Source organism: Panthera pardus, unplaced genomic scaffold (genome assembly GCF_024362965.1).
Source record: "Panthera pardus isolate Hobbes unplaced genomic scaffold, ASM2436296v1 HiC_scaffold_8, whole genome shotgun sequence".
Lineage (NCBI taxonomy): Eukaryota > Metazoa > Chordata > Mammalia > Carnivora > Felidae > Panthera > Panthera pardus.
Window position 1 is genome coordinate 118,998,242 of NW_026527013.1, and position 23,246 is coordinate 119,021,487.

The window sequence follows — 23,246 nt, forward strand, 5'->3', positions numbered from 1 at the left end:
TTTGAGATGATGAGAGGGGTCGTTCTGTGTACCTGCACACATAGGCCTGTATGTAAAATTATCCTAACATCATTAGTGTCCTTTCTTGATAATGGGCAAGTGATTAACTGAGGCTGGATAGAACTTGATAAAGGGAAGTGCTCTTTTTATATTCCCTGTATTAATAGCAAAGAATTTTACCACATCTTAAATTGACCAGAATTATAAAGTGGGAAAAGAGAATGTTAACCAAATGAGCTATTGCTTTTATGGTGTTACTTATTGTGACTATTTTAAAACTGTATTCTTCATACATTTCAGTTTTACAACTGTCTTGGTAGCATTCACTCCTGGAGTATTTCAAGGACAGAGGGAAAATGGTTCTCATTTATACCTGATTTGGAGAAGGGAGGCAAAGGCGTTTTGTGTTTGTGATTTTTTAATTTTTTGTGAGTGTGTGTATTTTTCTGTGCATGTAGAGAGGAAAGAGATATTTAGAACTATAGAATAATGTTCATACATTAGTTCAATGTTACTCTAGTAATTAAAATATTTTGTTACTGCCTTCTAAATAGTACTTAATCTTTTAAACTTTAAACTGAAAGTTGTTGTTCCTTTCTTCTGTAGAAGGATCGATGAGAATAGTTTTACCCTTGAGTTAAAGTAGTTGTTTATGAGGGACTAAACTTTTTTCATCAAGTCTGAAACAATTCAGGATGCCTGTTTTTTAAAATGTCATCATACAGTATTACTGAAAGGATGATAGAATGTTCCTAAGCCAAAAACTTCCTCAAGGTACATATTTTTTCCAAGTTGTGTTGAGGTGCAGTAAACTGCATATATTTGTTGAAATCCAATGAACTGCTTATATTCGTTTAAAAAAATGTTTTTTAATGTTTATTTTTGAGAGAGACAGAGCTCAAGTGGGGGAGGGGCAGAGAGAGAGAGGGGAAACACAGAGTCCCAAGCAGGCTCCAGGCTCTGAGCTGTTAGCACAGAGCCTGATGCGGGCTCAAACCCACAAACCCTGAGATCATGACCTGAGCTGAAGTTGGACACTTAATCAACTGAGCCACCCAGGCGCCTTGAGCTGTATAAAATCTGCAGTTTGATCAGTTTTGCCATATATACAGTTGTGAAAATACTATAGTGCCAAGATAACATTTCTATTACTTGCCAAAGTTTTTATGTACCCATTTGGTATATGTGCTGCTGAAATGAGCAGTTCTATTTGGAACTCATTCCTCCCTCTATTGCCATCCCAGGAAACTGTTGGCTTGCTTTCTGCCACTGTAGCCTACCTTTTATACAGTTTGTATAAATGCAGTCATATGGTATATACTCTTTTTTTTCCTGTCCTCTTTCAGCATAATTATTTTGAAATTTATCCATGTTGTTGCTTTTATTGGTGGTTCATTTTCCTTTTTATTGGGAGAGTTCAGATCTTTGCTGTTTTAAACATTGAGTTCATTTTATTACTGAATTGTAAGCTTTATTGTGGGTAGAAGTCTTTTGAAACATGTTTGGGAAATATTTTCTCCCAGTCTGTAACTTGCCTTTTCATTTCCTTAACGGTGTTTTTAGAAAAACTTTTGATTAAGTACAGATTTATCAATTTGCTCTTTAATGTTTTGTGCTTTTTATGTTTTTTTTTTTTTTTAAGTTTATTTATTTTGAGAGATAGCAAGCGGGGAAGGGGCAGAAAGAGGCAGACAGAATCCCAAGTAGGCTCTGTGCTGTCAGTGCAGGGCCTGATGGGGCTTGAACTCAAGAGCCGTGAGATCATGACCTGAACTGAAATCAAGAGTCAGATGCTCAACCGACTGAGCCACCCACGCACCCCTCTGCTTTTTATGTTCTAAGAAACACACACCTATAATCCAACTTGTAAAGATTTTTTCTTCCATAAGTTTTATAGTCCTAGGTTTCACTAAATTTAGGCCTGTTAACAATTTTAAGTTTATTTTTGTGTGTGGTGTGAGGTATGGTAATGGATAGTAAGTTGATCTAGGATTAATTGTTAAAAAGTTGCTTAGAGCATGTTTTTAAACTTTTACTTTGAATATAAGACATTCAAAATGAAATTGCCAATTTACCCTTTGGTCGTGGTTTGTAACTCCTTTCTTTTAATATTCTTGGTTGTAGAGAAGAGCATTGTATAAGAAGTCAACCTAGATAATATCTTGGTTAGGAAATCCCAGAGTATTATTTGTCTACATCTGGAAGCAGCGTCATTATAATCATACGATTCTTTTTTCTTTTTTCTTACCTCTCTTTGCAAAAGTTGTATATGCTTATTGTGAAATCTTAGGCATTATAGAAATAAAGAGTAAAAATGGTAAAAGGTACCATCATGATCCTGATTCCAAGTGATGAGAGCTATTCATATTTTGTTTATATTTTTCTACACAACATGATATAGAGTCATAGAAGATTGTGTTAACTTTTAAAACAAAAATAAGATTATACTGTATATTTTGTTTTTGCAACTTGCTATTTTAAATTAATGTATCTTGTTCCTTGTTAATGTGTAGATCTACTTTGTTCTGTTAAATATATACTATTTCATTGTATGGACTTAAAATGATTTTCCCCATTGTCTACTGACATTATTTCAGTTTTTCTATTGTTAGTGTTAAAATGAAACATTCAGTACATATCTAAATATGTTCATAAAGATAATGGCTGTATCTGTGTTTTTAAAAGTCTTTGGTAATTCTAATTTCATTTAGGATGAGAAAACAAAATGCAATAAATATGCCGATGAACTTGCAAAAATGGAACTGAAATGGAAAGAACAAGTGGAGATTGCTGAAAATATAAAACTAGCACTAGCTGAAGTAGAGGATAATTACAAAGTAAGTCAGTATTTGTATAACGTGAGGCAGGTGCACCTGGTACTTTTGCAGATGTGTTAGCTATAATTTTTATCAATCTGATGTGCAGTTTTAACATAGATAATTGGGATAGTATTTTTGTGTATAAGTAAAAATGTACTACATTTTTAGTGGAGTATAGTTAATTAACTATGAACTGAGAAAATGAATACCCATACATATTACCATTGTGGCTTTAATTCTGTTCATTTTGATGGCTAATTAAAATGATATCTTTTAATTTTGCTTCATTTCTAAGATGAAAAGTGATCATTTCATTATCATATTTGTTCATTAATAAGTTTTTTAATGTTTATTTATTTTTGAGAGAGACACAGAGTGCAAGTGGGGGAAGGGCAGAGAAAGGGGGAGACACAGAATCCAAAGCAGGCTTCAGGGTCTGAGCTGTCAGCACAGAGCCCAACGTGGGTTTCTAACCCACAGACTGCAAGATCATGACCTGAGCCGATGCTTAACTGACTGAGTCACCCAGGCACCCCCCTATTTATTCATTTAGAAACAAACATGAGTGTATATAAAATTATTTTAGGGCCTCAGGGCTCCTGGGTGGCTCAGTTTGTTGAGTGTCTGACTCTTGGTTTCAGCTTAGGTCATGATCTCATCGTATGTGGATTCGAGCCCTGCGTTGGGCTCCATGCTGACAGTGTGAGGCCTGCATGGGATTCTCATTCTGTCTCTGTCTCCCTCTCAATCTCTCTCAAATATATTGAAAAAAATAATTTTAGGGCCTTGACATTTTTGTGGGGATATAATAATATGATTAGTAATTTTAAGATTTATATGAGTGTTATTAAATGAATCACCAAAATGTGTTACCTGTGATCCTAAAAAGTACTGCAGAGTGATGTAATCTTTTTTTAATTATGTCATTAGGAGGCCACATGTTTATTATTATTTTTCTTAAGTTTATTTTGAGAGAGAGCGAGCGTGTGCACAGAAGAGAGGGCAGAGGGAGAGGAGAGAGAGAATTCCAAACAGGCTCCGAACTGTCAGTGCAGAGCCTGACCTGGGGCTTGATCACATGAGCTGAGAGATCACGACCTGAGCCGAAATCAAGAGTCGGATGTTTGACTGAGTCACCCAGGCACCCCAGTGATACAATCTTAATTAAAATTGTTTTTGCCAGTGTAATAATAGGCAGCAAACAAGCTTAAATAGTAAATTATATTTGTAAGAGTGTTAGAGAAAAAAATAGGCTGTTTAGCTAATTAATAAGTAGGAAGATATTTTTATTCTAAGGAATAAAATATAATCTTACATATTTTGGTATCTATATGTACATGTAATTTGCATATTTTGTGTGACTAAAGATCAGGAAGTTTTGAATGATTTAACTTTGCTATAGTGTAGCTAATTCTACTTACAATTTTTAAATGTTCTTAAAGACACCAAAGATTAGGTTTCTCCCTGGGGGCTGGAGAGGGTGCACATTATATACTAAGGTAATTTTACTGGTGGTCTTTTTTTCAATCTTGATCTATTGTCAGAATGAAATTTTCAGACTTTTAATTAATGAGATTATTGTTTCTGGGATAGCTGTGGATATTGTTTTCAATGACTGGCAACTTTGCTTATTATAAAGTGTGAATACTGAATTTATGTGAACTTTATCTTTGCATATTGACTAGAAAAAAAACTCATTTAGTAAAATTAAAGCCTACTATATAGAGAGAGCACTGTGTTAGCTTTTATCTGGGTGATCACACAGGTATGGCACAATGCTATCTATGCTTAAGGAGTTTACAGTCTACTAGAGATTGCTAGTGGTATCATGGTGATGCTCACAACTCCTTGATATTCGTGACCCAGCTAATCATCTGTCAGATTCATGGGAAGTTAAATAATGTTTTTAGTTCATTAATGATCAAAGTGAGCATCAAAACTAATGTTCTAGATTATGCTGCTGGTAAAGGTGCTTGGCTTTTTGTTTAATGCCCTTTGACTTCTTTTGTACTGTTGAGATAGTACTCACTAAACAGATACTCGTTGGACAAAGCAAAATGGGATGAAGTTCTACGTGAATGATAAGTCTAAGAAGTACCTTAGAGCTGTTTTCAGGGGAATATTTAGGAGTTAAACATGGAGAAAACAGACCCTTGAAAGAGAAAACTGGCGGGGAGGAGAAGCAGAGCTCGGGAAAGAAAGAAGCGGCATTCTAAGCAGATAGAAAGGCATTAATATACAGGTTTGGGGGTGAAAAGTGCAGAGCATAGTCTGGAGATTATGAGCAATCTTGAGTAATAAGACTTCAATGTCTGTAATGGAGTAGATTGGACTTGATAGATTGAAGCCACGTTTTGGGGGGCCTAAAATGGAATTTTAGTGCTATTTGTTGTTAAGAATTTTCTAAGAGTAAAGAAAGGGACCCAACTATAGTGGGTCTTTGTGAAGTAATTTGGTAACCCTGAGGGGATTTATAGGTGGAAAGAGTTTTTGAAGGTGAGAAAATCAGATAGAAATATTCTTAGAGAATTACTTGATAAAGGCCACCCCTTTGGGGACCGTCCTTGATCACTTACTCTTGAACAGGACATGAGTCTGTCAAGGAAATCTTTGAAAGGCATCCTCAGGGAAAAATTATTTGAAGGATAGTTTTGTGTTTGTATCCATAATGCTTATAATGCAAATGGGCGGTGGTTAAACGAATGAATGACTTAGACTGACGATGTTGGGAAGAGGAGTAGGAAGTGTAACAGCTTCCTAGCTTCAGTCACACTGGGCTCTGAGATTGGTAATATCTGTTAGCAAAAGTTAGAAAAGTAGGTTTGGGACCCTTTGCCCTCAAAATGCAGAAAGACAATAATGAAAACATGTCATCCGTCAATTGAAAAGACAGATTTGAGGGTGCCTACGGTAGTTCAGTCAGTTAAGTGTCCGACTCTTGATTTTGGCTCAGGTCATGATCTCACAGCCCACATCGGACTCTGTGCTGACAGTGCAGAGTCTGCTTTGGATTCTCTCTCCTTCCCTCTCTGCTTCCCCACCACCACTTGAATGTGACCGTCCTTCTCTCTCCCGCTCTCCTCCCCACCCACCCCCTCCTGCCCCAAAATAAGTCAATAAACTTAAAAAGAGAGGCACCTGCGTCGCTCAGTCGGTTAAACATCCAGCTTCGGCTCAGTCATGATCTTGTGGTTCACCATTTTGGGCCCTGTGTTGGGCTCTGTGTTGACAGCTCAGATTCTGTGTCTCCCCCTCTGTCTGCCCCTCCCCTGCTTGCTCTCTCTCTCTCTGTCTCTGTGTCTCAAAAGTAAATAAACACTTAAAGAAAAGTACTGTATCTATAAAAAAGATTTGGAACTTGGGGAAGAAAGAGGTGTGCCACATTTGTTAATAGTTGTGATTTTTCCCATGGGGATCATAGTTGAAGGCGTAGAAAAAAGGAAGTTTTCAGGGGGAATATAGAGAGAAGAAGCCAAAGAAGAAACTTCGATAACACTCAAATTTAAACAAATTTTGGGGGGGGATAATATCCAGAGATGTCAAAGAATAAGACCCAAGGAAATACATGGGTTATGGTAATAGTAAGTATTTTGATAGAATGGTATAAACTAGCTCTTGATGTGTAGGGAGAGAGTGGATAATGAAAAAAATGATGATTTCTTTTTTCAGCTTCAGTTGGCAGAGAAAGACAAAGAAATAAATGGACTGACGACACATTTGGAAAAACTCTCCGGGGAGAAGGTATCGAATGATGTACTTTAACATCTTTCATGAGACAGTGAATGATACTACAGCTTTATGAAGACACACATTTTATAATCACGTGAGGGTGGCTAAAAAAAGTTAAATTAAGGGCGCCTGGGTGGCTCAGTGGGTTGAGCGTTCGACTCTTGATTTTGGCTGGGTCATGATGCTAGGGTCATGGGCTCGAGTCCTGCTGAGCTCCTCGCTGAGCATGGAGCATGCTTAGGATCCTCTCTGTCCCTCTGCCCCTCTCCCCTGCTTCTGCATGCGTGCGCGCTTGTGCTCTCTCTTTCTCTCTGTCAAAAAAAAAAAAAAAAAAGTTAGGATAAAGAAAAGACTGAAGCAGATCTTAGTATGCTTAGGTCCAGAATCTTTTTAGTTAAATAATATTTTTAAAATATTTTACTTTATGGGGAAAAGGCTGAAGTGTTTAAGTTTAGCTTGCTCTTTGTTACATATATTGTATTTAATAATAAAGAAATTTTAGGATGTTTAAATTTAGAAAGAGTAAAAAATTTAAAAGTTATACATGATATTGTCTTTATCTGGTTTTCTTTCGTGAAGGAAACATTTTAGAAGTTATTTAATGATTTATAGTGTAACTTACCAGTGAAACAGAATGTACATTTATAATGTAAAAAATGCTACAGTGTAGCATTTCACAGAGTATTGTTTGAGGTCTTTTGGGGGCCCCTATCCCCTTTTAGAGGTCTACAAAGTTACAAACTATTTTCATAATACTAGAGTGTTATTTGCCCCCCCCCCCCCCCCCAGTACTGTGTTACATTTAAACATGCTGGTATGTAAGCAGTGGTGTTAAAACTGCTGGTGTGTTAGTTTTTGAATCAAGGCAGTTACACCAAACTCCGTTAGTGTAGTTACCATACATGGGAGGACCCTGCCACCCCACCTTTCCTGTGCCTGTTATCTCTGCCCCGCAGCAGCATCTGGGCAACGCCAGTGGCTGCTGGGCTTCTCCTGGGGCCAAAACAGATTTCCCAGCCACTGGCGGCCCAAAAGTCTGGAGAAAATTTGCTTGCCGTTCTTGCTGTTGGGCAGCTCTCCAGTCCAGCGGAAGGGCTACGTGTCATGAGGGAAGCCAGGCTGTGAAGAGCCGGGTTGCTTCTGTGGCACGGGCAGAGCTTTAGAAAGATGGTCCTCGAAGCACACCTGGTAATTGTTGCATGACGAAAGGTAATTGTCGCATGATGATCCTGCCCTGCTGCCCCCAAAATAAAAATGGACTCCTGTTGGTCCCTCCCCCCTCCCCCCAACCACACACACTTGGGCACTAAGGGAGGTCAGTCGGTTGTCCCCCTCCCTTCCTTTGCCGGGACTTGGCAACCCCAGAGAGGAGCCGCTGTGCCCTGAGTCCCAAGAGGGTCTCTGAGGGCTCCCTGCCTTGCAGCCTCCAGCAGGGGCGCCTCTGTAGTGTGAGGGCGCTGGGGCTCGTGTGGGAGGCCATGTGGCGCGGCCATTCCCACGGGAATGGCACTAGCTGCAGACTTGGCACCTCTGCTCTGGATCCTGGGTTAAACTTGAAGTTGTGTTTTAGCTGGCGTGTCTTGGCTTGTGGTCCGTGTGAGTCGGCTCTGTCAAGTCGCCATAATAAAGCTTTGTAAGGTGGCAAAAAACATGTTAACCGTTCATCTTAACCATTGCAGTAAAGGTTAAAAACAAAAAGCCTGATGATGAAACAGTAAAATAGTAATCTTTTATTTTCAAACGTTTTTTTAATCTTTGTTTTTGAGAGAGAGAGAGACACAGTGTGACCAGAGGAAGGGTAGAGAGAGCAGGAGACACAGAATCCGAAGCAGGCTCCAGGCTCTGAGCTGTCAGCACAGAGCCCGATGCGGGGCTCGAACTCATGAATTGCAAGATCATGACCTGAGCTGAAGTCAGATGCTCAACCGACTCAGCCACCCAGGTGCCCTGAAACAGTAAAATAGTAATCTTTTTTTTTTTTTTTTTTTTTTTTTTTTAATTTTTTTTTTTCAACATTTTTTATTTATTTTTGGGACAGAGAGAGACAGAGCATGAACGGGGGAGGGGCAGAGAGAGAGGGAGACACAGAATCGGAAACAGGCTCCAGGCTCCGAGCCATCAGCCCAGAGCCTGACGCGGGGCTCGAACTCACAGACCGCGAGATCGTGACCTGGCTGAAGTCGGACGCTTAACCGACTGCGCCACCCAGGCGCCCCAATAAAATAGTAATCTTAATCGAAGCTTGATCTCAGGGTGCATGTCTTTTTAATATTCTATGTGATGAAACGGGAAGTACCCCCAAAGTGCTTCTGCCTGAAGTATGATGGTTATCTTAAAGTGAAGTACTTGTGCAGTTGTTTGGGTTGTGAGCTGAACTAGCTGCTTTTTTCCTAGCATATTGTTTCTGTATTAAAGAATGACTAATACGGGTGACTCAGTTGGTTGTCTGACTCTTGATTTTGGCTTAGGTCATGATCCCAGGTTCGTGGGAATGAGCCCTGCATCGGGTTTCATGCTGAGCGTGGAGTCTGCTTAAGATATCCCCACCCTCTCCCTCTCCCCCCCCCCCAACTCCTTGCCCCTCTCCCCCCCTCCTCGTCCCTCTCCCCTGCTTATGCGCTCTCGTGCACTCTAAAATATATATAAAAAAAAAAATGACTAGTAGACAAGATATATAGTTATTTTAAAGGTAAGGTATTTGGTAGGTGTTTTCTTGAAAAGAAGTGACCTTTAAGGAAAAAACAAATGATAGTATTTATTGCCAGTGATAAAATTCAGGCTTTTAAGCAAAAACTAGAACTTTGGGTAACTTGTATCTGCTACCGTGAGCTTGATAATTCCCAGTGCTTACACACTTTTCTGATAAGATGGGCAGTAATATTAAGACTGATTTTTAAAAAGTGTTTAGTTAAATTGGCCAGCATTTGGAAGATCTACATGACTCAGTGAACCAATCAAGTTTCCCAAATGACCAATGATGATACTACAAAATCACCCATGATAAGGAGGCCATTCAGATCTTAGGGTTGAGTGGCGTTGCTGTGTGACAGTTGCAGAATTCTGACTTATCTTTTTTTTGTTGTTTTTAAAGTTTGTTTGTTTGTTTGCTTATTTATTTATTTAGTGTGTGTGTGTGTGTGTGTGTGTGTGTGTGTGTGTGTGTGTGTGTGTAAGTGGGAGGAGGGGCAGAGGGAGAGAGAGAATCCCAAGCAGGTTCTGTACTGTCCGCACAGAGCCCAGCACGTGGCTTGATCCCATGAACTCTGAGATCATGACCTGAGTTAAAATCAAGAGTCGGATGCATAGCCAACTGAGCCACCCAGGCTCCCTGAATTCTGATTTTTCAAATCCATCATTTTCTGTTTGTCCCTCAGCATTCTATAAGGAAGAAGAAGAACCTTCGGGGTGTCACAGAGCTTCCCTACCCTCTCCAGGCATGGCACTGTCTTAGCACATTGGTGTGTTCACCAATTGGAATTGTTTAAGAATTTTAAATCTGGGGTTTGAATATAATAGCATGGTTAATTAAATCATTGGTCAGGTGATTTAACTCAGTCTCCATCTTCCCTCCTATCCCTGATGTAGAGGGGGGCTGTTAGTAAAATTTCTAACTCTCTGTAGTCACGTGCTTGGTCCTTCTGGTGGAACTGAGGGCTTCCCAGGAGTCACCTTGTTAGCATAAATTATATTAGTCTAAAGGGACTTACTATGAATGACAGAAGACATTGTTGCTATTCAGGAAATTCTAAGAGTTTTAGGAGATCTTTGCTAGGAACCAGGGACAAAGGCCAAGTACATTTTTGTATCTGTGTATGTGTATGAGTATATTTTTAATTTATATTTAGGTGTCTTGTGTCCATCTGTCTATCTTCCTGACAGTCATGAGTATGAACTCTTTAGTCAGTGGATTGGAATTTGTTGCTCTTTGGTTTTGTTTTAAATATTTGTGTATTTTGAGGTGAGTGTGCAGAGGAAGAGGGAGAGACAACTTCGGGCAGGCTCCACACTCAGTGTGGAGCCCAGCGTGAGTTGAGATCATGACCTGAGCTGAAATCAAGAGTTGGATGCTTAATGGACTGAGCCACCCTGGCACCCCTAGAATTTTTTTTTTTTTTTTTTTTTAATGTTTGTTTATTTTTGAGAGAGAGAGACAGAGTGTGAGTAGGGGAGGGGCAGAGAGAGAGAGCGAAACATAGAATCTGAAGCAGGCTCCAGGCTCCAAGCTGTCAACACAGAACCCGACGCGGGACTTGAACTCACAAACCACGAGATCATGACCTGAGCCGAAGTCGGAAGCTTAACCGACTGAGCTACCCAGGTGCCCCGGGGACCCCTAGAATTTATTACTGTTCTTAATTGGATGTTTCTACAGTTCTAGATTTGGTCAATGGAAGCACTTTGAAACTGGTTTCCTGATATTCACCTGTATCAAAAGGGTGTTGTTGATTTTTTTGAGTACTTAATATCTTTCCAGCATTGCAAGATATTCTGGCTTATCTTGTACCCTTCTTCCTCCTGCCTTGCGGAGGTTGTAACAAGGTTTGAGAGAGGCACATGTCATACAACAATGGGAACAAACACCCAGTCATCACGCTTTTGAACTACAAAAGGATCTCATCGTGTACCCTTCTTAACTCATCTTTGGTTTGTCCGTTGTTGTGTTTGTTCTTTTTTAAAGTTTATTTAATTTGTTTTGAGAGAGACAGAGATAGCATGAGTGGGGAGGGGCAGTAAGAGGGAGAGAGAGAATCCCAAGCAGGCTCCATGCTGCCAGTGCAGAGCCCGACATGGGGCTCAAACCCACGAAACTGTGAGATGATCACCTGAGCTGAAATCAAGAGTTGGACACTTAACTGCTGACCCACCCAGGCACCCCTGGAATTGTCCTTTTTTTTTTTTTTTTTTTTTTTGTAATAAGAACAGAGTTTTTGGCTTATTATTAGAGATGGTATTTAGAAACCAAAATATGGGCCCTCGGTGTGTCCATGATTCCTGGTGCTCATTGCCTCTAGATCTTTTCAGTGGACAGAACTAAGAAATGTTATTTTAGATATCATGAATTGTGGTCCAACTCCACACAGTTCTTCTCCTTGCCTTCCTCATTTCCTATTTCTATGTCCCGTCTACCGTGAGAATTCTGGTGTCCAACAATACCAACATTTGTATGCATTTGCCAAACCCAATAATCCACAAATATTACTATGAGACAGAAACCTATTAAGTAAGAATAGAATTTGAGGGGCATCTGGTGGCTCAGTTAGTTAAACGTCCAACTCTTTTTTGACTCAGGTCATGATCTCAACAGTTTTGTGAGTTCAAGCCCCACATTGGGCTCTGCGCTGACCCTGTGGAGCCTGCTTGGGCCTCTCTCTGCCCTTACCCTGCTCGAGAGCGCTCTCTCTCTCCTCCCGCAAAATAAATAAACCTAGGAAAAAAAAAAAAAAGAATTTGAGATTGAAGTTGTTTTTCCTGCCTCTTAACACTTTAGAGTATTATGTTGAAATAGTTTTTTCTTCTTCCTCCTCTCTCCCCTTCCTCTTTGCTTTTAGTGTGTGGGAACACAAAATGAAAAGTGGGTTATAAAGATTCCTGCAAAGGGACACCTGGGTGACTTAGCGTTGGCTCCTGATTTGGGCTCAGGTCATGATCTCACTGTTTGTGGGAGGGAGCATGGAGCCTACTTGGGATTCTCTCCCTTCCACTCTCTGCCCCTCCCCCATTTCCATGTGCTAGTGCTCGCTTTCTCTAAAAAAAAAATAAAAATTGCTGCAAGTAAACAATTAAAGATAATTAAAACAATAGCACAAATGAAGAGTGAGAAAATGATTTTTTTTAAATTTCTGGTATGAGTTTTGGTCAAGTGTATTGCAAAGTTAAAACAATGATGCTCTAATCATGGGGCACCTGGGTGGCTCAGTCAGTTGAGTGTCTGACTCTTGATTTCTGCTCTGGTCATGATCCTAGGGTTGTGGAATTGAGCCCCGGGTCCAGCTCCTTACTGAATGTGGAGTCTGCCTGGGGTTCGTTCTCTCTCCCCTCTCCCTCCACCCCCCTCTCCCTTTCTCCCTTCCCCTTTCTCCCCCCTCCCTCCCTTCCTTCTCCCCTCTCCCTCCTCCCTCCTCTCTCCCTCCCTTCTCCCCCCTCCCTTCTCCCCCCTCCCTCCCTTCCTCTCCGTCTCTCTCTCTGTCTCCGTCTCTCTCTCTGTCTCCGTCTCTCTCTCTGTCTCCGTCTCTCTCTCTGTCTCCGTCTCTCTCTCTGTCTCCGTCTCTCTCTCTGTCTCCGTCTCTCTCTCTGTCTCCGTCTCTCTCTCTGTCTCCGTCTCTCTCTCTGTCTCCGTCTCTCTCTCTGTCTCCGTCTCTCTCTCTGTCTCCGTCTCCCTCTCTGTCTCCGTCTCTCTCTCTCTCTCCGTCTCTCTCTCTCTGTCTCTCTCTCTCTGTCTCCGTCTCTCTCTCTGTCTCTCTCTCTCTGTCTCCGTCTCTCTCTCCGTCTCTCTCTCTCTCTCCGTCTCTCTCTCTCTCTCCGTCTCTCTCTCTCTCTCCGTCTCTCTCTCTGTCTCCGTCTCTCTCTCTGTCTCCGTCTCTCTCTCTGTCTCCGTCTCTCTCTCTTCTTCCCTCTCTCCCCCCTCTCCCCCCTCTCCCCCCCTCCCCTCTCTCCCCCCCTTCTCTCCCCTCTCCCCCCCTCCCTCTCCCCCCCCCTCCCTCCCTCTCTTCCCCCCTCCCTCCCTCTCCCTCCCTCTCTTCCCCCCTCCCTCCCTCTCCCTCCCTCTCTTCCCCCCTCCCTCTCCCTCCCTCTCTTCCCCCCTCCCTCTCTCTCCCTCCCTCCCCCTCTCTCTCCCTCCCCCTCTCTCTCCCTCCCCCTCTCTCTCCCTCCCCCTCTCTCCCTCCCCCACCTCTCCCTCTACTCCTCCCCCTGCTCACTCTTTCTGTAAGATAAAAAATCAGTGATGCTGTAATCAGAGCTGACAAGAAGTTGGGAAGAGATGTATATATATTACAAATGCTTCAGACAACTTTGAGATACGGATTTACTTTCAGTATTGTGAATAAGAAACCCAGCTCTAAGTGTGTATTGTGCTTAGAGATATTTGCTAATGCTAGAGAGAAGCAGTCAAGATACTTTATATATTTTACAAGTATAAAAAGACATTTTTATATGAAATATTTATATATGATACATACATAAAATTGTTTAGAATTTATAAAATGGTTATATTACCTACCTGACAATTAATATTTCCACATTAAAATGTGTTTGAGGGGCACCTGGGTGGCTCAGTCGGTTAAGCATCCGACTTCAGCTCAGGTCGTGATCTCAACAGTCCGTAAGTTCGAACCCCGCATCGGGCTCTGTGCTGAGAGCTCAGAGCCTGGAGCCTGTTTCAGATTCTGTATCTCCCTCTCTCTGCCCCTTCCCCGCTCATGCCGTCTCTCTCTGTCTCTCAAAAATGAATAAACGTTAAAAAAAAAATTAAATAAATAAATAAAATGTGTTTGAAGTTTTATATAGGATATAGTCCTGAATGATTATAACTGCTTGTATGTTTTATTATGATATAAATGGCTGAAATCACATAAAATAGCATTGTAACTGTAATATACTGCACTAACAAATTTTCCCCAAACTTAATGGCTCAAAGCATTTGTTATTTCACAGCTTCTGTGAGTGAGGAGTTCGGGTGTGACTTAACTGCGTCTTCTGGCTTTAGACCTCTCACAAGCCTGCAGTTAGGTTGTCAGAGGGCTCAGTCATCTCATGGACGTAGATTTGTTTCCAAGCCCACTCAGGTGATGTCAGGATTCAGTTCCTTGGTGGTTATTAGTCCAAGGGCAGACACACTTCCTCTGCTGCCATCTTCCATGCGGTCACTCTTCTCCTGTACTCTTGACTCAGGTGAAAGGTTACTCAAAACACAGGGTAACCTTTAAAAATGTAAAGCTGATCACTTCCTTGCTTAAAGCTCCTTAATGGGCCTGTTGTGCACTTAAGATTAAACCTTAACATGTGATATTTTGTATGACTGGCCTCCATTTCTCTCTCTGTTCCCATCTTAAGCCACAGTGTCCTGTTTCACTATCCTCCATTGCAGAGTCTCTCTCAGTAGTTCTCAAACTTGAGCTTGCGTCAGAATCCCCCGTAGTGCCTGTTAGACCCTAGATTCCTGGGTTCCATTCCCAAAGTTTCTAATTCACTAGGTCTGTAGTGGGGCTTGAGATTTGTGTTTCTAAGTTCCTGGTGCTGCTGCTCTGGGCACCACACTTTGAGAACTGTTCTAGTCACTCAGTCTGTACAATTCACCAATTGCCTTGTTTTCTCAGGGCCCGCATTCATGTCCTTTGTCAGGAATATTCTTGCCTACAATTCCTTATTATTTTGTTAGACTTTTTTTTTTTTTTTTAAGTTTAAACCTAAGAGGGGCCCTTGGGTGGCTCAGTCAGTTAAGCATCCAGCTTCAGCTCCAGTCATGGTCTCATGGTCTCATGGTTTGGTTTGCGAGTTCAAGCCCTGCATTGGGCTTCGTGCTGAGAGTGTGGAGCCTGCTTGGCGTCCTGGCTCTTTCCTCTCTCTCTCTGTTCCTCCCCCACTCACACTTTCTCTCTCAGGATAAATAAGTAAACTTTTTAAAAAAAGAGTTTAGGGGTGCCTGGGTGGCTCAGTCGATTAAGCATCCAGTTTCGGCTCAGGTCATGATCTCATGGTTCATGGGTTCGAGCCCTGCATTGAGCTCCACACTGACAGTATGGAGCCTGCTTGGGATTCTCATTCATTCTCTCTCTCTCCCTCCCTCCCCCACTTGCACTTTCTCACTCTCTCAAAAATAAATACAAAAAAAAAAAAAAAGTTTATATGAGAATAGAGAGAATAATAGAATGAACTGTTGTACTCCTCACCCAACATCAGTAATTGTTATTTTATGGCTGTCTTATCTATGCAACCATAATTACCTTCCTTCTTCCCCAGTGATTTTTTTTCAACTATATTCCAGAATTCATATTACTTCCCTCTAAATATTTAAATATTCTTTTCTTGATTCATCCTTCAAGTCCCAGATTAACTGACTCTTCCTGAGTGAGGCCTTCTTTGACCTCCCACTCTGAAGTACATACCTTTATTGAATTCACACCTGGGACCTGTTACTTTTATTTCGTAGCATCTAACATAATTTGTAATTAATGTTAATTTCTGCCTCTGCTTAATTGTAAGATACACGAAGATAGGAAATGTCCATTTTATTCACCATTTGTAGCTCCTAGTACAGTGCCTGATACTTGAAGTTAAGTATTAGTTGAATTAATAAATTAATGGGGCAAACATAATTTATAGCTTTTGCTTATAAAAACATTTGGTGAAAGAAATGTACTGGAATCAGAATTTTATTGTCAGTAAGTACCCTGCCCTGTCAGGGTGCAATAGAAGTAGGACAGTTTGGGGGCGCCTGGGTGGCTCAGTCGGTTAAGCGGCTGGCTTCGGCTCAGGTCATGATCTCGCGGTCCGTGAGTTCGAGCCCCGCGTCGGGCTCTGGGCTGACAGCTCAGAGCCTGGAGCCGGTTTCAGATTCTGTGTCTCCCTCCCTCTGACCCTTCCCTGTTCGTGCTCTGTCTCTCCCTGTCTCAAAAATAAATAAAAACGTTAAAAAAAAAAAAAAAAGGACAGTTTGTTTTCTGCTTCTGGTCTCCCTGAGTTACTCCTGATTTTCTTGCTGGTGACACTGTAGTTTTATGTTACTTAAAAAGTCTGTATTTATAAGAATTTCTGTTTCCTATTTTAACAGCTTATTTAATGTTTATCTCCCCAGTGTTATCTCAGAACCATCAGAACCCCTACCCTAGTAGGGTACAAGGTTAGGACTAAGTCCCTTTTGTGTATCACTAAAACCTAGATCCACTAGAATGAACCAAGTGATTGTTGAGTGGATAAATGAAAAGTACTTACCACCATCTAACTATTTATTTTACATATTTTGTGTATTGTAGTTCTTCTTTGCCCTAGAGTATAAACTCCATATGAGCGGGAATTTTTGTCTGTTTTGGTTATTCCAGAATCCCTAGTGCCTACCACATAATACTCCCTAAATATTTATTGAACATGTGTGTGAATAAAAGAACTAACAGTATGAAGTAATAGCTCTCTTAAGATTAAAAACCCTACCAATTTAGGGATGCCTGACTGGCTCAATCGCTAGAGCATGTGACTCTTGATCTCAGGGTCGTGAGTTCAAGCCCCACATTGGGTGTGGAGTCTACTATAAATAAATAAACACATAAATAAATAAATAAATCCCTACCAGTTTAACTTCATTTAGGAACTTAATAGCTTAAAATATCTTATTTTCATGTCATTCAAAAACTATTTAATAGAATTATCATTTTCATATTTTCATACTATTTCAAATATTCTGCATAAACGCCTTAGTAGAAACATAAAGGGGGAGAGTAAAGAAAATAATAAGCAAAAGCAAAATGGCAAATAATGATTTAAAAGAAAGATTGTGGGAAATACAAATAAAAATTTTTTAAATTAAAAACCATTTCAGAATAGTTGTTAACATCAGATACCTGACTATTTATTTTTTCTGAATCATTTTGTGTTTCCAGACGGTTTGCTTCCTACATGACAGTGGAAGAGTAGCATATATACTTAAAATTAACGGGAGATAGCTGTAATGAAATGTTATAATAATAGCACGATTAAATAATCATGACCCCACACAACTGGTCCTAGGAAAGTCGTAGACTACCATGTTTCCCTTTTTAGCTAAAACTTAGCGGCTATCTAGGAGTGATAAAAGGAGGTTATGAGAATTATATAATACCTTGAACAGCTTGTTCAGAGTTGTAATTCCGAACATTTAATGTCTTTCCTCCTCTTTGATTGGGTCAACATGTGGCATATAAGGGAAATATATTACTCCTCCTGTTTAACAGTTGGGAGTACCAGAGACCTCCTTAATTCGTTGGGTAATTTGTAAAACCAAGGCTACTGTGAGCCATTTTGGGGCCTTGAAGAAGAAAAAAAGATGTAGGCATTCTAGCAGAGGCAAACCAGCTAACCACACTTTTGTGCCTTAGAACTATAAAAGGATTCCTAACAAAATCTATTCGTTACATTGTGGAGGCTTTTATTTTAGGAGGATTCTAAGTCAGTCATTAACAGTTTTGCCCAGGTGACATAGCTGTATCCTGTCATGCATGTCTTTGAAGGTAGAGGAGGTCTTGGAGGAGTTCTGAGTTTTTGGCCATTTTTCTTTTTTTTTTTTTTTTGTACTTCTTTATTTTTGAGGGAGAGGGAGAGAGAGAGAATTCCAAACGGGCTCTGCACTGTCAACACAGAGCCCGACATGGGTCTCAAACTCCCAAACCGTGACAGCGTGACCTGAGCTGAAACCGAAAGACACTTAACCAACTGAGCCACCCAGGTGCCCCTTGACCATTTTTGCTCTAAGGGCCTTTTGATATAGTCTGGTGAAGTCTGTTTTCAGAAATAGTTTTAAGTGATTAAAGCAAAATATACAGAATCACAAAGGAATCAAATTCTAAGAAAGTTATCAAAATTTTCAGTTTATGATCTATGTGACAGGTAGTATATGTGCTTATTTCAAAATGTTAAGATTTAGCATGTCTAGTAATTACTAATTTCAAAGTAGTGAAATATAAAGGCTGTTTTGAGATGGCTGCAGTGACTGTAATATGAAGTGAATATATCTTTGATTCTGTAGGTGACAAAGGTATTGGAACCGTTCGCTTCTGTGGTTTTTTGGCCTTCATAATCGAAGAAAATGCTAAATTTCAGTTAGAAGTTAGTGAAAAGTAAACACATTTATTTTCCCCATCTAAATTGATTTATCTCCTGAATTCTAAACGTGGACCCTTTGGGGGGTGTTGTAAATGCAAATTTAAGAATCTTCTCTAAGTCAAGAGTTCAGTCTTCCAATTTACCAAACAGCCTACCTATAACTGTCTTGTTCATGTCACTGTGTTCTCTTCACCCCACCTCCAGTTTCCCTCATGAGGAATCAAAGCTGCTTGTTACTGGACCTTTTCTTACCCTGCATCCTATTTGCAGGGGATTTATTACATATCTGATGGTAGAGGAGAGGGGTATTAACTTAAGAGTGAACTCTTTATTGTGTTGGAATCTCTGAAGTTGCTTGACTATACCAATGAATGCATAAATCTCTTGTTGAAACCCTTGACTCCATATAATTTGCTTAAACTTTTGTAGCAGTTGACCCTGTCTAAACCTTTTACTCTTTCCTGTCCTTTTCCTCATTTCTTGAATCCTTTTGGAAATATTTTTTGGGGGTGCCTGGGCGGCTCAGTCGGTTAAGCATCTGACTCTCTGTTTCAGCCATGGTCGTGCTTTCATTGTTTGTGAGTTAGAGCCCCGCGTCAGGTTCTGCACTGACAGCTCACAGCCTTGAATCTCAATCCCTCCCTCCTTCTCCCCCACGTCTCCCCCCTCCACCCCCCTCTCTCCCTCTCCCCCCACCCCAGCTCTCTGCTCTTCACAGCTTGGTGTGCTCGCCTTCACACGAATGCATAGGTGCGTTCTCGCTCTCTCTCAAAAAATTTAAAAAAAAATTTTTTTTTTAATTTACTCTCACTTTTTCTCTACTCACATTGCACTTTCACAATACTGAATTACGGTGGCAGCGCGTCTGGGGTTTTTTTGATTCATGGCAGGAGATGAGGGAACCTCTGTTGAGGTCCTGTTGTGTTCTAAACACTCATTTCTCAGTAGTCCTCCTAGGGCTGGAAAAGATAGATTCTTCAGGGTTATTAGTGCTGGAGAAGTCTGACTCCAGTCTGCCATATTATTTGTTTCTAATTTCTGCTTATTTATTTCTAATTTCAAGTATGCCTAGAATAGCTTTGCTAGAATAACCTTAGTAAGGACCATTTTACCATGTTATTACTGTTCAAGAACAGTTAGACCCATTGTAATAAACTGTATGACAAAGATTTGGCACATCTGGCCTTCACTTGACTTTTTAGCTACATATTTCTTGCTCTTAACATGCAACCTGTGCTCTAGCCACATCGTTCACTTAACCAATCCTGCAATATGCTTATTATTTCATGTATCTTCTATACTTTAAAAAAAATTTGTTTTTAACATTTATTTATTATTGAGAGACAGAGCATGAGCTGAGCATGGGAAGAGCAGAGAGGAGTAGACACAGAATCCAAAGCAGGCTGCAGGCTCTGAGCTATCAGCACCGAGCCTGACACGGGGCTTGAACTCATGAACTGCGAGATCATGACCTGAGCCGAAGTCGGATGCTCAGTCGACTGAGCCACCCAGGCACCCCTATGCTCTTTTCACAGGCTTAGGACAACTTGTAATTGCTGTATCTCTTCTCATCTCTTCTCTGCTGTATCTCCTAAATTGACTTGAATTTTTCATGTTTACCAGTTTTTCTTTCTATGGTAGTGACTTACTTTGTTTTAAGAGTCTTATCTGTTTTCTCATAGGTGACATTTAGCAAAACCAGCTGAGTTTTGCTTTACAGATAAACTTTTCCACTCTTATATTCTATGTTAAAATTTCTGGTTGATTTTTTAAATGACTCTATTGATGTACAGTTTAATGAAACCCACCTATTTTAAGTGTAACTTGATGAATTTTGGTAAATATATTTAGTCTTGTAATTACCACTGTATTCAAACTATAGAATGTTTCCATTGTACAGACTTCCTTCATGCTCATTTTTAGTCAGCTCCTTCAGTTATCCCCAGTCCCAGACTGTCACTGATCTGTCTTCTGCTACTGTATAGTTTTACCTTTTCTAGCATTTCATGTAAATGCAATCATGCAGAATTTATCCATTCACTAGTTAGACATTAATCCTTTTACCAGCTGATGGACATATGGATTATTTCTAATGTTTTGCTGTGAATAATGGTGCTGTGAACATTCTCATCTCTCTGTGGGCATGTGTTTTCATTTTTCTTGGGTAGATGCCTACAAATGAATTGCTCTCTTGTATGATGGATTTGTTTTTAAGAAACAGCCAAACTGTGGGGCGCCTGGGTGGCTCAGTCAATTGAATGTCTGACTTCGGCCCAAGTCATGATCCCGTGCTTCATGAGCTCAGGCCCGTGTCAGGCTCTGTGCTGATAGCTCTGAGCCTGGAGCCTGCTTCGGATTCTGTGTCTCCCTCTCTCTCCACCCCTCCCCTCTTGCCCTCTGTCCCTCCCCTCTTGCCCTCTGTCTGTCTCCCTGTCTCCCCAGAATAAACAAACATTAAAAAAAATTTTTTTAAGAAACACCCAAATTGTTTTTCAGAGTGGCTGTACCATTTTGCATTCCCACTGGCAGTGTGTGAGCATTTCAGTTGCTCTGTAGGCTCTTAGTACTTGGTATTATCAGATTTTAATTGTAGTCTTTTCTGGTGGGTATGTAGTATTAACTCATTATGGTTTAAGTTTTAATTTCCCTGATGATTAGTGGTGATGGGTATCTTTTCATGTGCTTATAGGCTATTCATATATACTTTTTTTTTTTTTTTTTTTTGAGCAAGAGCATGAGCGGGGAAGGGGCAGAGAGAAGAGGGTTGGGGGTGGGGGACAGAGGATCAACATGGGCTCTGTGCTGATAGCAAAGAGCCCAATGCAGGACTTGAACTCTCAAACCATGAGATCATGGCCTGGGCCAGAGCCAGACGCTTAACCAACTGAGTCACCCAGGCGTCTCTTGATTCTTTTGTAAAGTGTTCATATCTTTTATCTATTTTTTCTATTGAGTTATCTTTATTGGTTGTATTTAGTTTTAAGAGTTCTTTATGTATTGTACGTACAATTCCTTTGTCATATATTTTGGAAATATTTTCTCCCAATATGTAGCTTTCTTTTTCACTTTTAAAAATACTATACTTGAGGGGCTTCTCAGTGGCTCAGTCAGTTAGGTGTCAGACTTTGGCTCAAGTCATGATCTCATGGTCTGTGAGTTGGAGCCTTGCATCAGGATCTCTGCTGTTAGCAGAGCCCACTTCAGATCTTGGGTACCTTGCCCTGCCCCCATCTGCCCCTCCCTACCCCCCCCCCCAACTAAGCATTTAAGAAAAATATATATCTTTGAAGAGCTAAATCTTCTAATTTTGAAAATAGTTTAATTTAGCAGTATTTTTCTTAATGATTCATGCTATTTGTGTCCTAACACATTTTTGCCTCATTCAAGGTTACAAAGAATTTTCTTTTATTTTCTTCTACTAGATTTATAGCATTAGCTCTTATGTTTAGATTTATGATCTATTTAAAGTTAATTGTTTTGTATGGTATGGTATATAATCAGAATTTGTCCATTCCAGTTCTTGTAAGCTTATGCTTAAAAAAGCCCATCCCTGTCCTTCATTGAATTACTTCTGCATCTTTGTTGAAATTGAACGGACTATGAATATGGGTATTTGGGGGGCTCTGTCCTTTATTGATTTATATCAGGGGTCAGCAGACTAACAAGCCAAATATGGCCCATGGCCTATTTTATAAATAAAGTTTTATTAGCATATGGCCATGCCCATTCACTTAGGTATTACCTCTAGCTGCAACGGTAAAGGCATATTTGAGTAGTTGTGACAGACTGTTTCTTACAAAGCTGAAAATGTCTATCAGGCCCTTTATGGGAAAAATTTGCCAGCCCCTAATCTGTATGTTTAGTCATATGCCAACATTGTGTCTCCTGATTTTATAGCTTCTTATATCATAAATCTTGAAATCAGGCACAAGTCTTTGTTTTTTTGTTTTTTTTTAAATGGGCTATTTTAGCACCTTTGTATTTCAGTCTTTATTTTCGAATCAGCTTGTCAATTTATACAAAAGCCTGCTGGGATTTTGTTGGGATTGTATTGAATGTATAGATCAATTTGGGAGGAGTTAATAGCATAAAAATGCTGTTTTCCAGTCCATGAATGTGGTATATTTCTTTCTGTTGAGGCTTTCTTTAGTATCTCTCAGTAAGTTTGTGGTTTTTAGTGTATAGGCCTTGCACATTTTTTTATTAATTTATATCGGAATATTTTGATATTATCTATTGATGCTACTATAAATGGTATCTTTAAAAACTTCATTTTTCAACTGTGTGTTGCTTATATATAGAAATACAGTTCATTTTATGTATTGACCTTGTATACTGCAATCTTGCTAAATCCACTCATTCTCCTAGTTTTAGTAGATTCCTTAGGATTTTCTACATATGTAATCATATCTCCTATGAATAAAGATGATTTTACTTCTTCCATTCCAGTCTGCTTTAATCTTAATCTTGCCTGAATCCACTGTTTAGTATCTCTAGTATGATGTGGAGTAGAAGTGGTAAGAGCAGGTGGAATTATTTAGTTTTTCACCATTAAGGTTCACTGTAGGCACTTTGTTGTTCAGTCTGGCTATTTGAAATGTCTTTTTTCATATTAAGGAAGTTCCTCTTTATTTCTGGTTTGCTGAGATTTAAAATATATATATGTGAGACTGTTGAGTTTTGTAAAATGGTTTTTTTACATCTATTGAAATGATCATACGGGTTTTTTTTTTTTTTTCCATTAGTCTGTGAACATAGTGATTTACATTGATTTTTGGATGTTAAGCGAACTTTGTTTTCTTGTGATAAAACCCACTTGGTCATGTTATTTTTAAATACCATATTTGATTTTTTTGTTTGTTTGTTTTGAGAAAGTTGTGCACGCACATGAGCAGGGGAGGGACAGAG

General features: G+C 40.0%; 1 protein-coding gene and 1 non-coding gene across 3 annotated transcripts in view; one reads left to right on the forward strand and one right to left on the reverse strand.

The window, feature by feature from the left end:
* The window catches only part of TAX1BP1 (Tax1 binding protein 1), an 89,413-nt gene that overhangs the window by 53,089 nt on the left and 13,078 nt on the right, over positions 1 to 23,246 (forward strand). For both annotated transcript variants that reach the window (XM_019443678.2, XM_019443679.2), the window contains exons 13-14: positions 2,712 to 2,837; positions 6,489 to 6,560. In XM_019443678.2, coding sequence (XP_019299223.2) covers positions 2,712 to 2,837; positions 6,489 to 6,560 — 198 coding nt within the window. The remainder of the gene's footprint in view (positions 1 to 2,711; positions 2,838 to 6,488; positions 6,561 to 23,246) is intronic.
* Positions 11,054 to 11,161, reverse strand: LOC128775807 (small nucleolar RNA U13). Its single transcript, XR_008420779.1, has one exon. It is a non-coding gene; the product is annotated as a small nucleolar RNA U13 (small nucleolar RNA).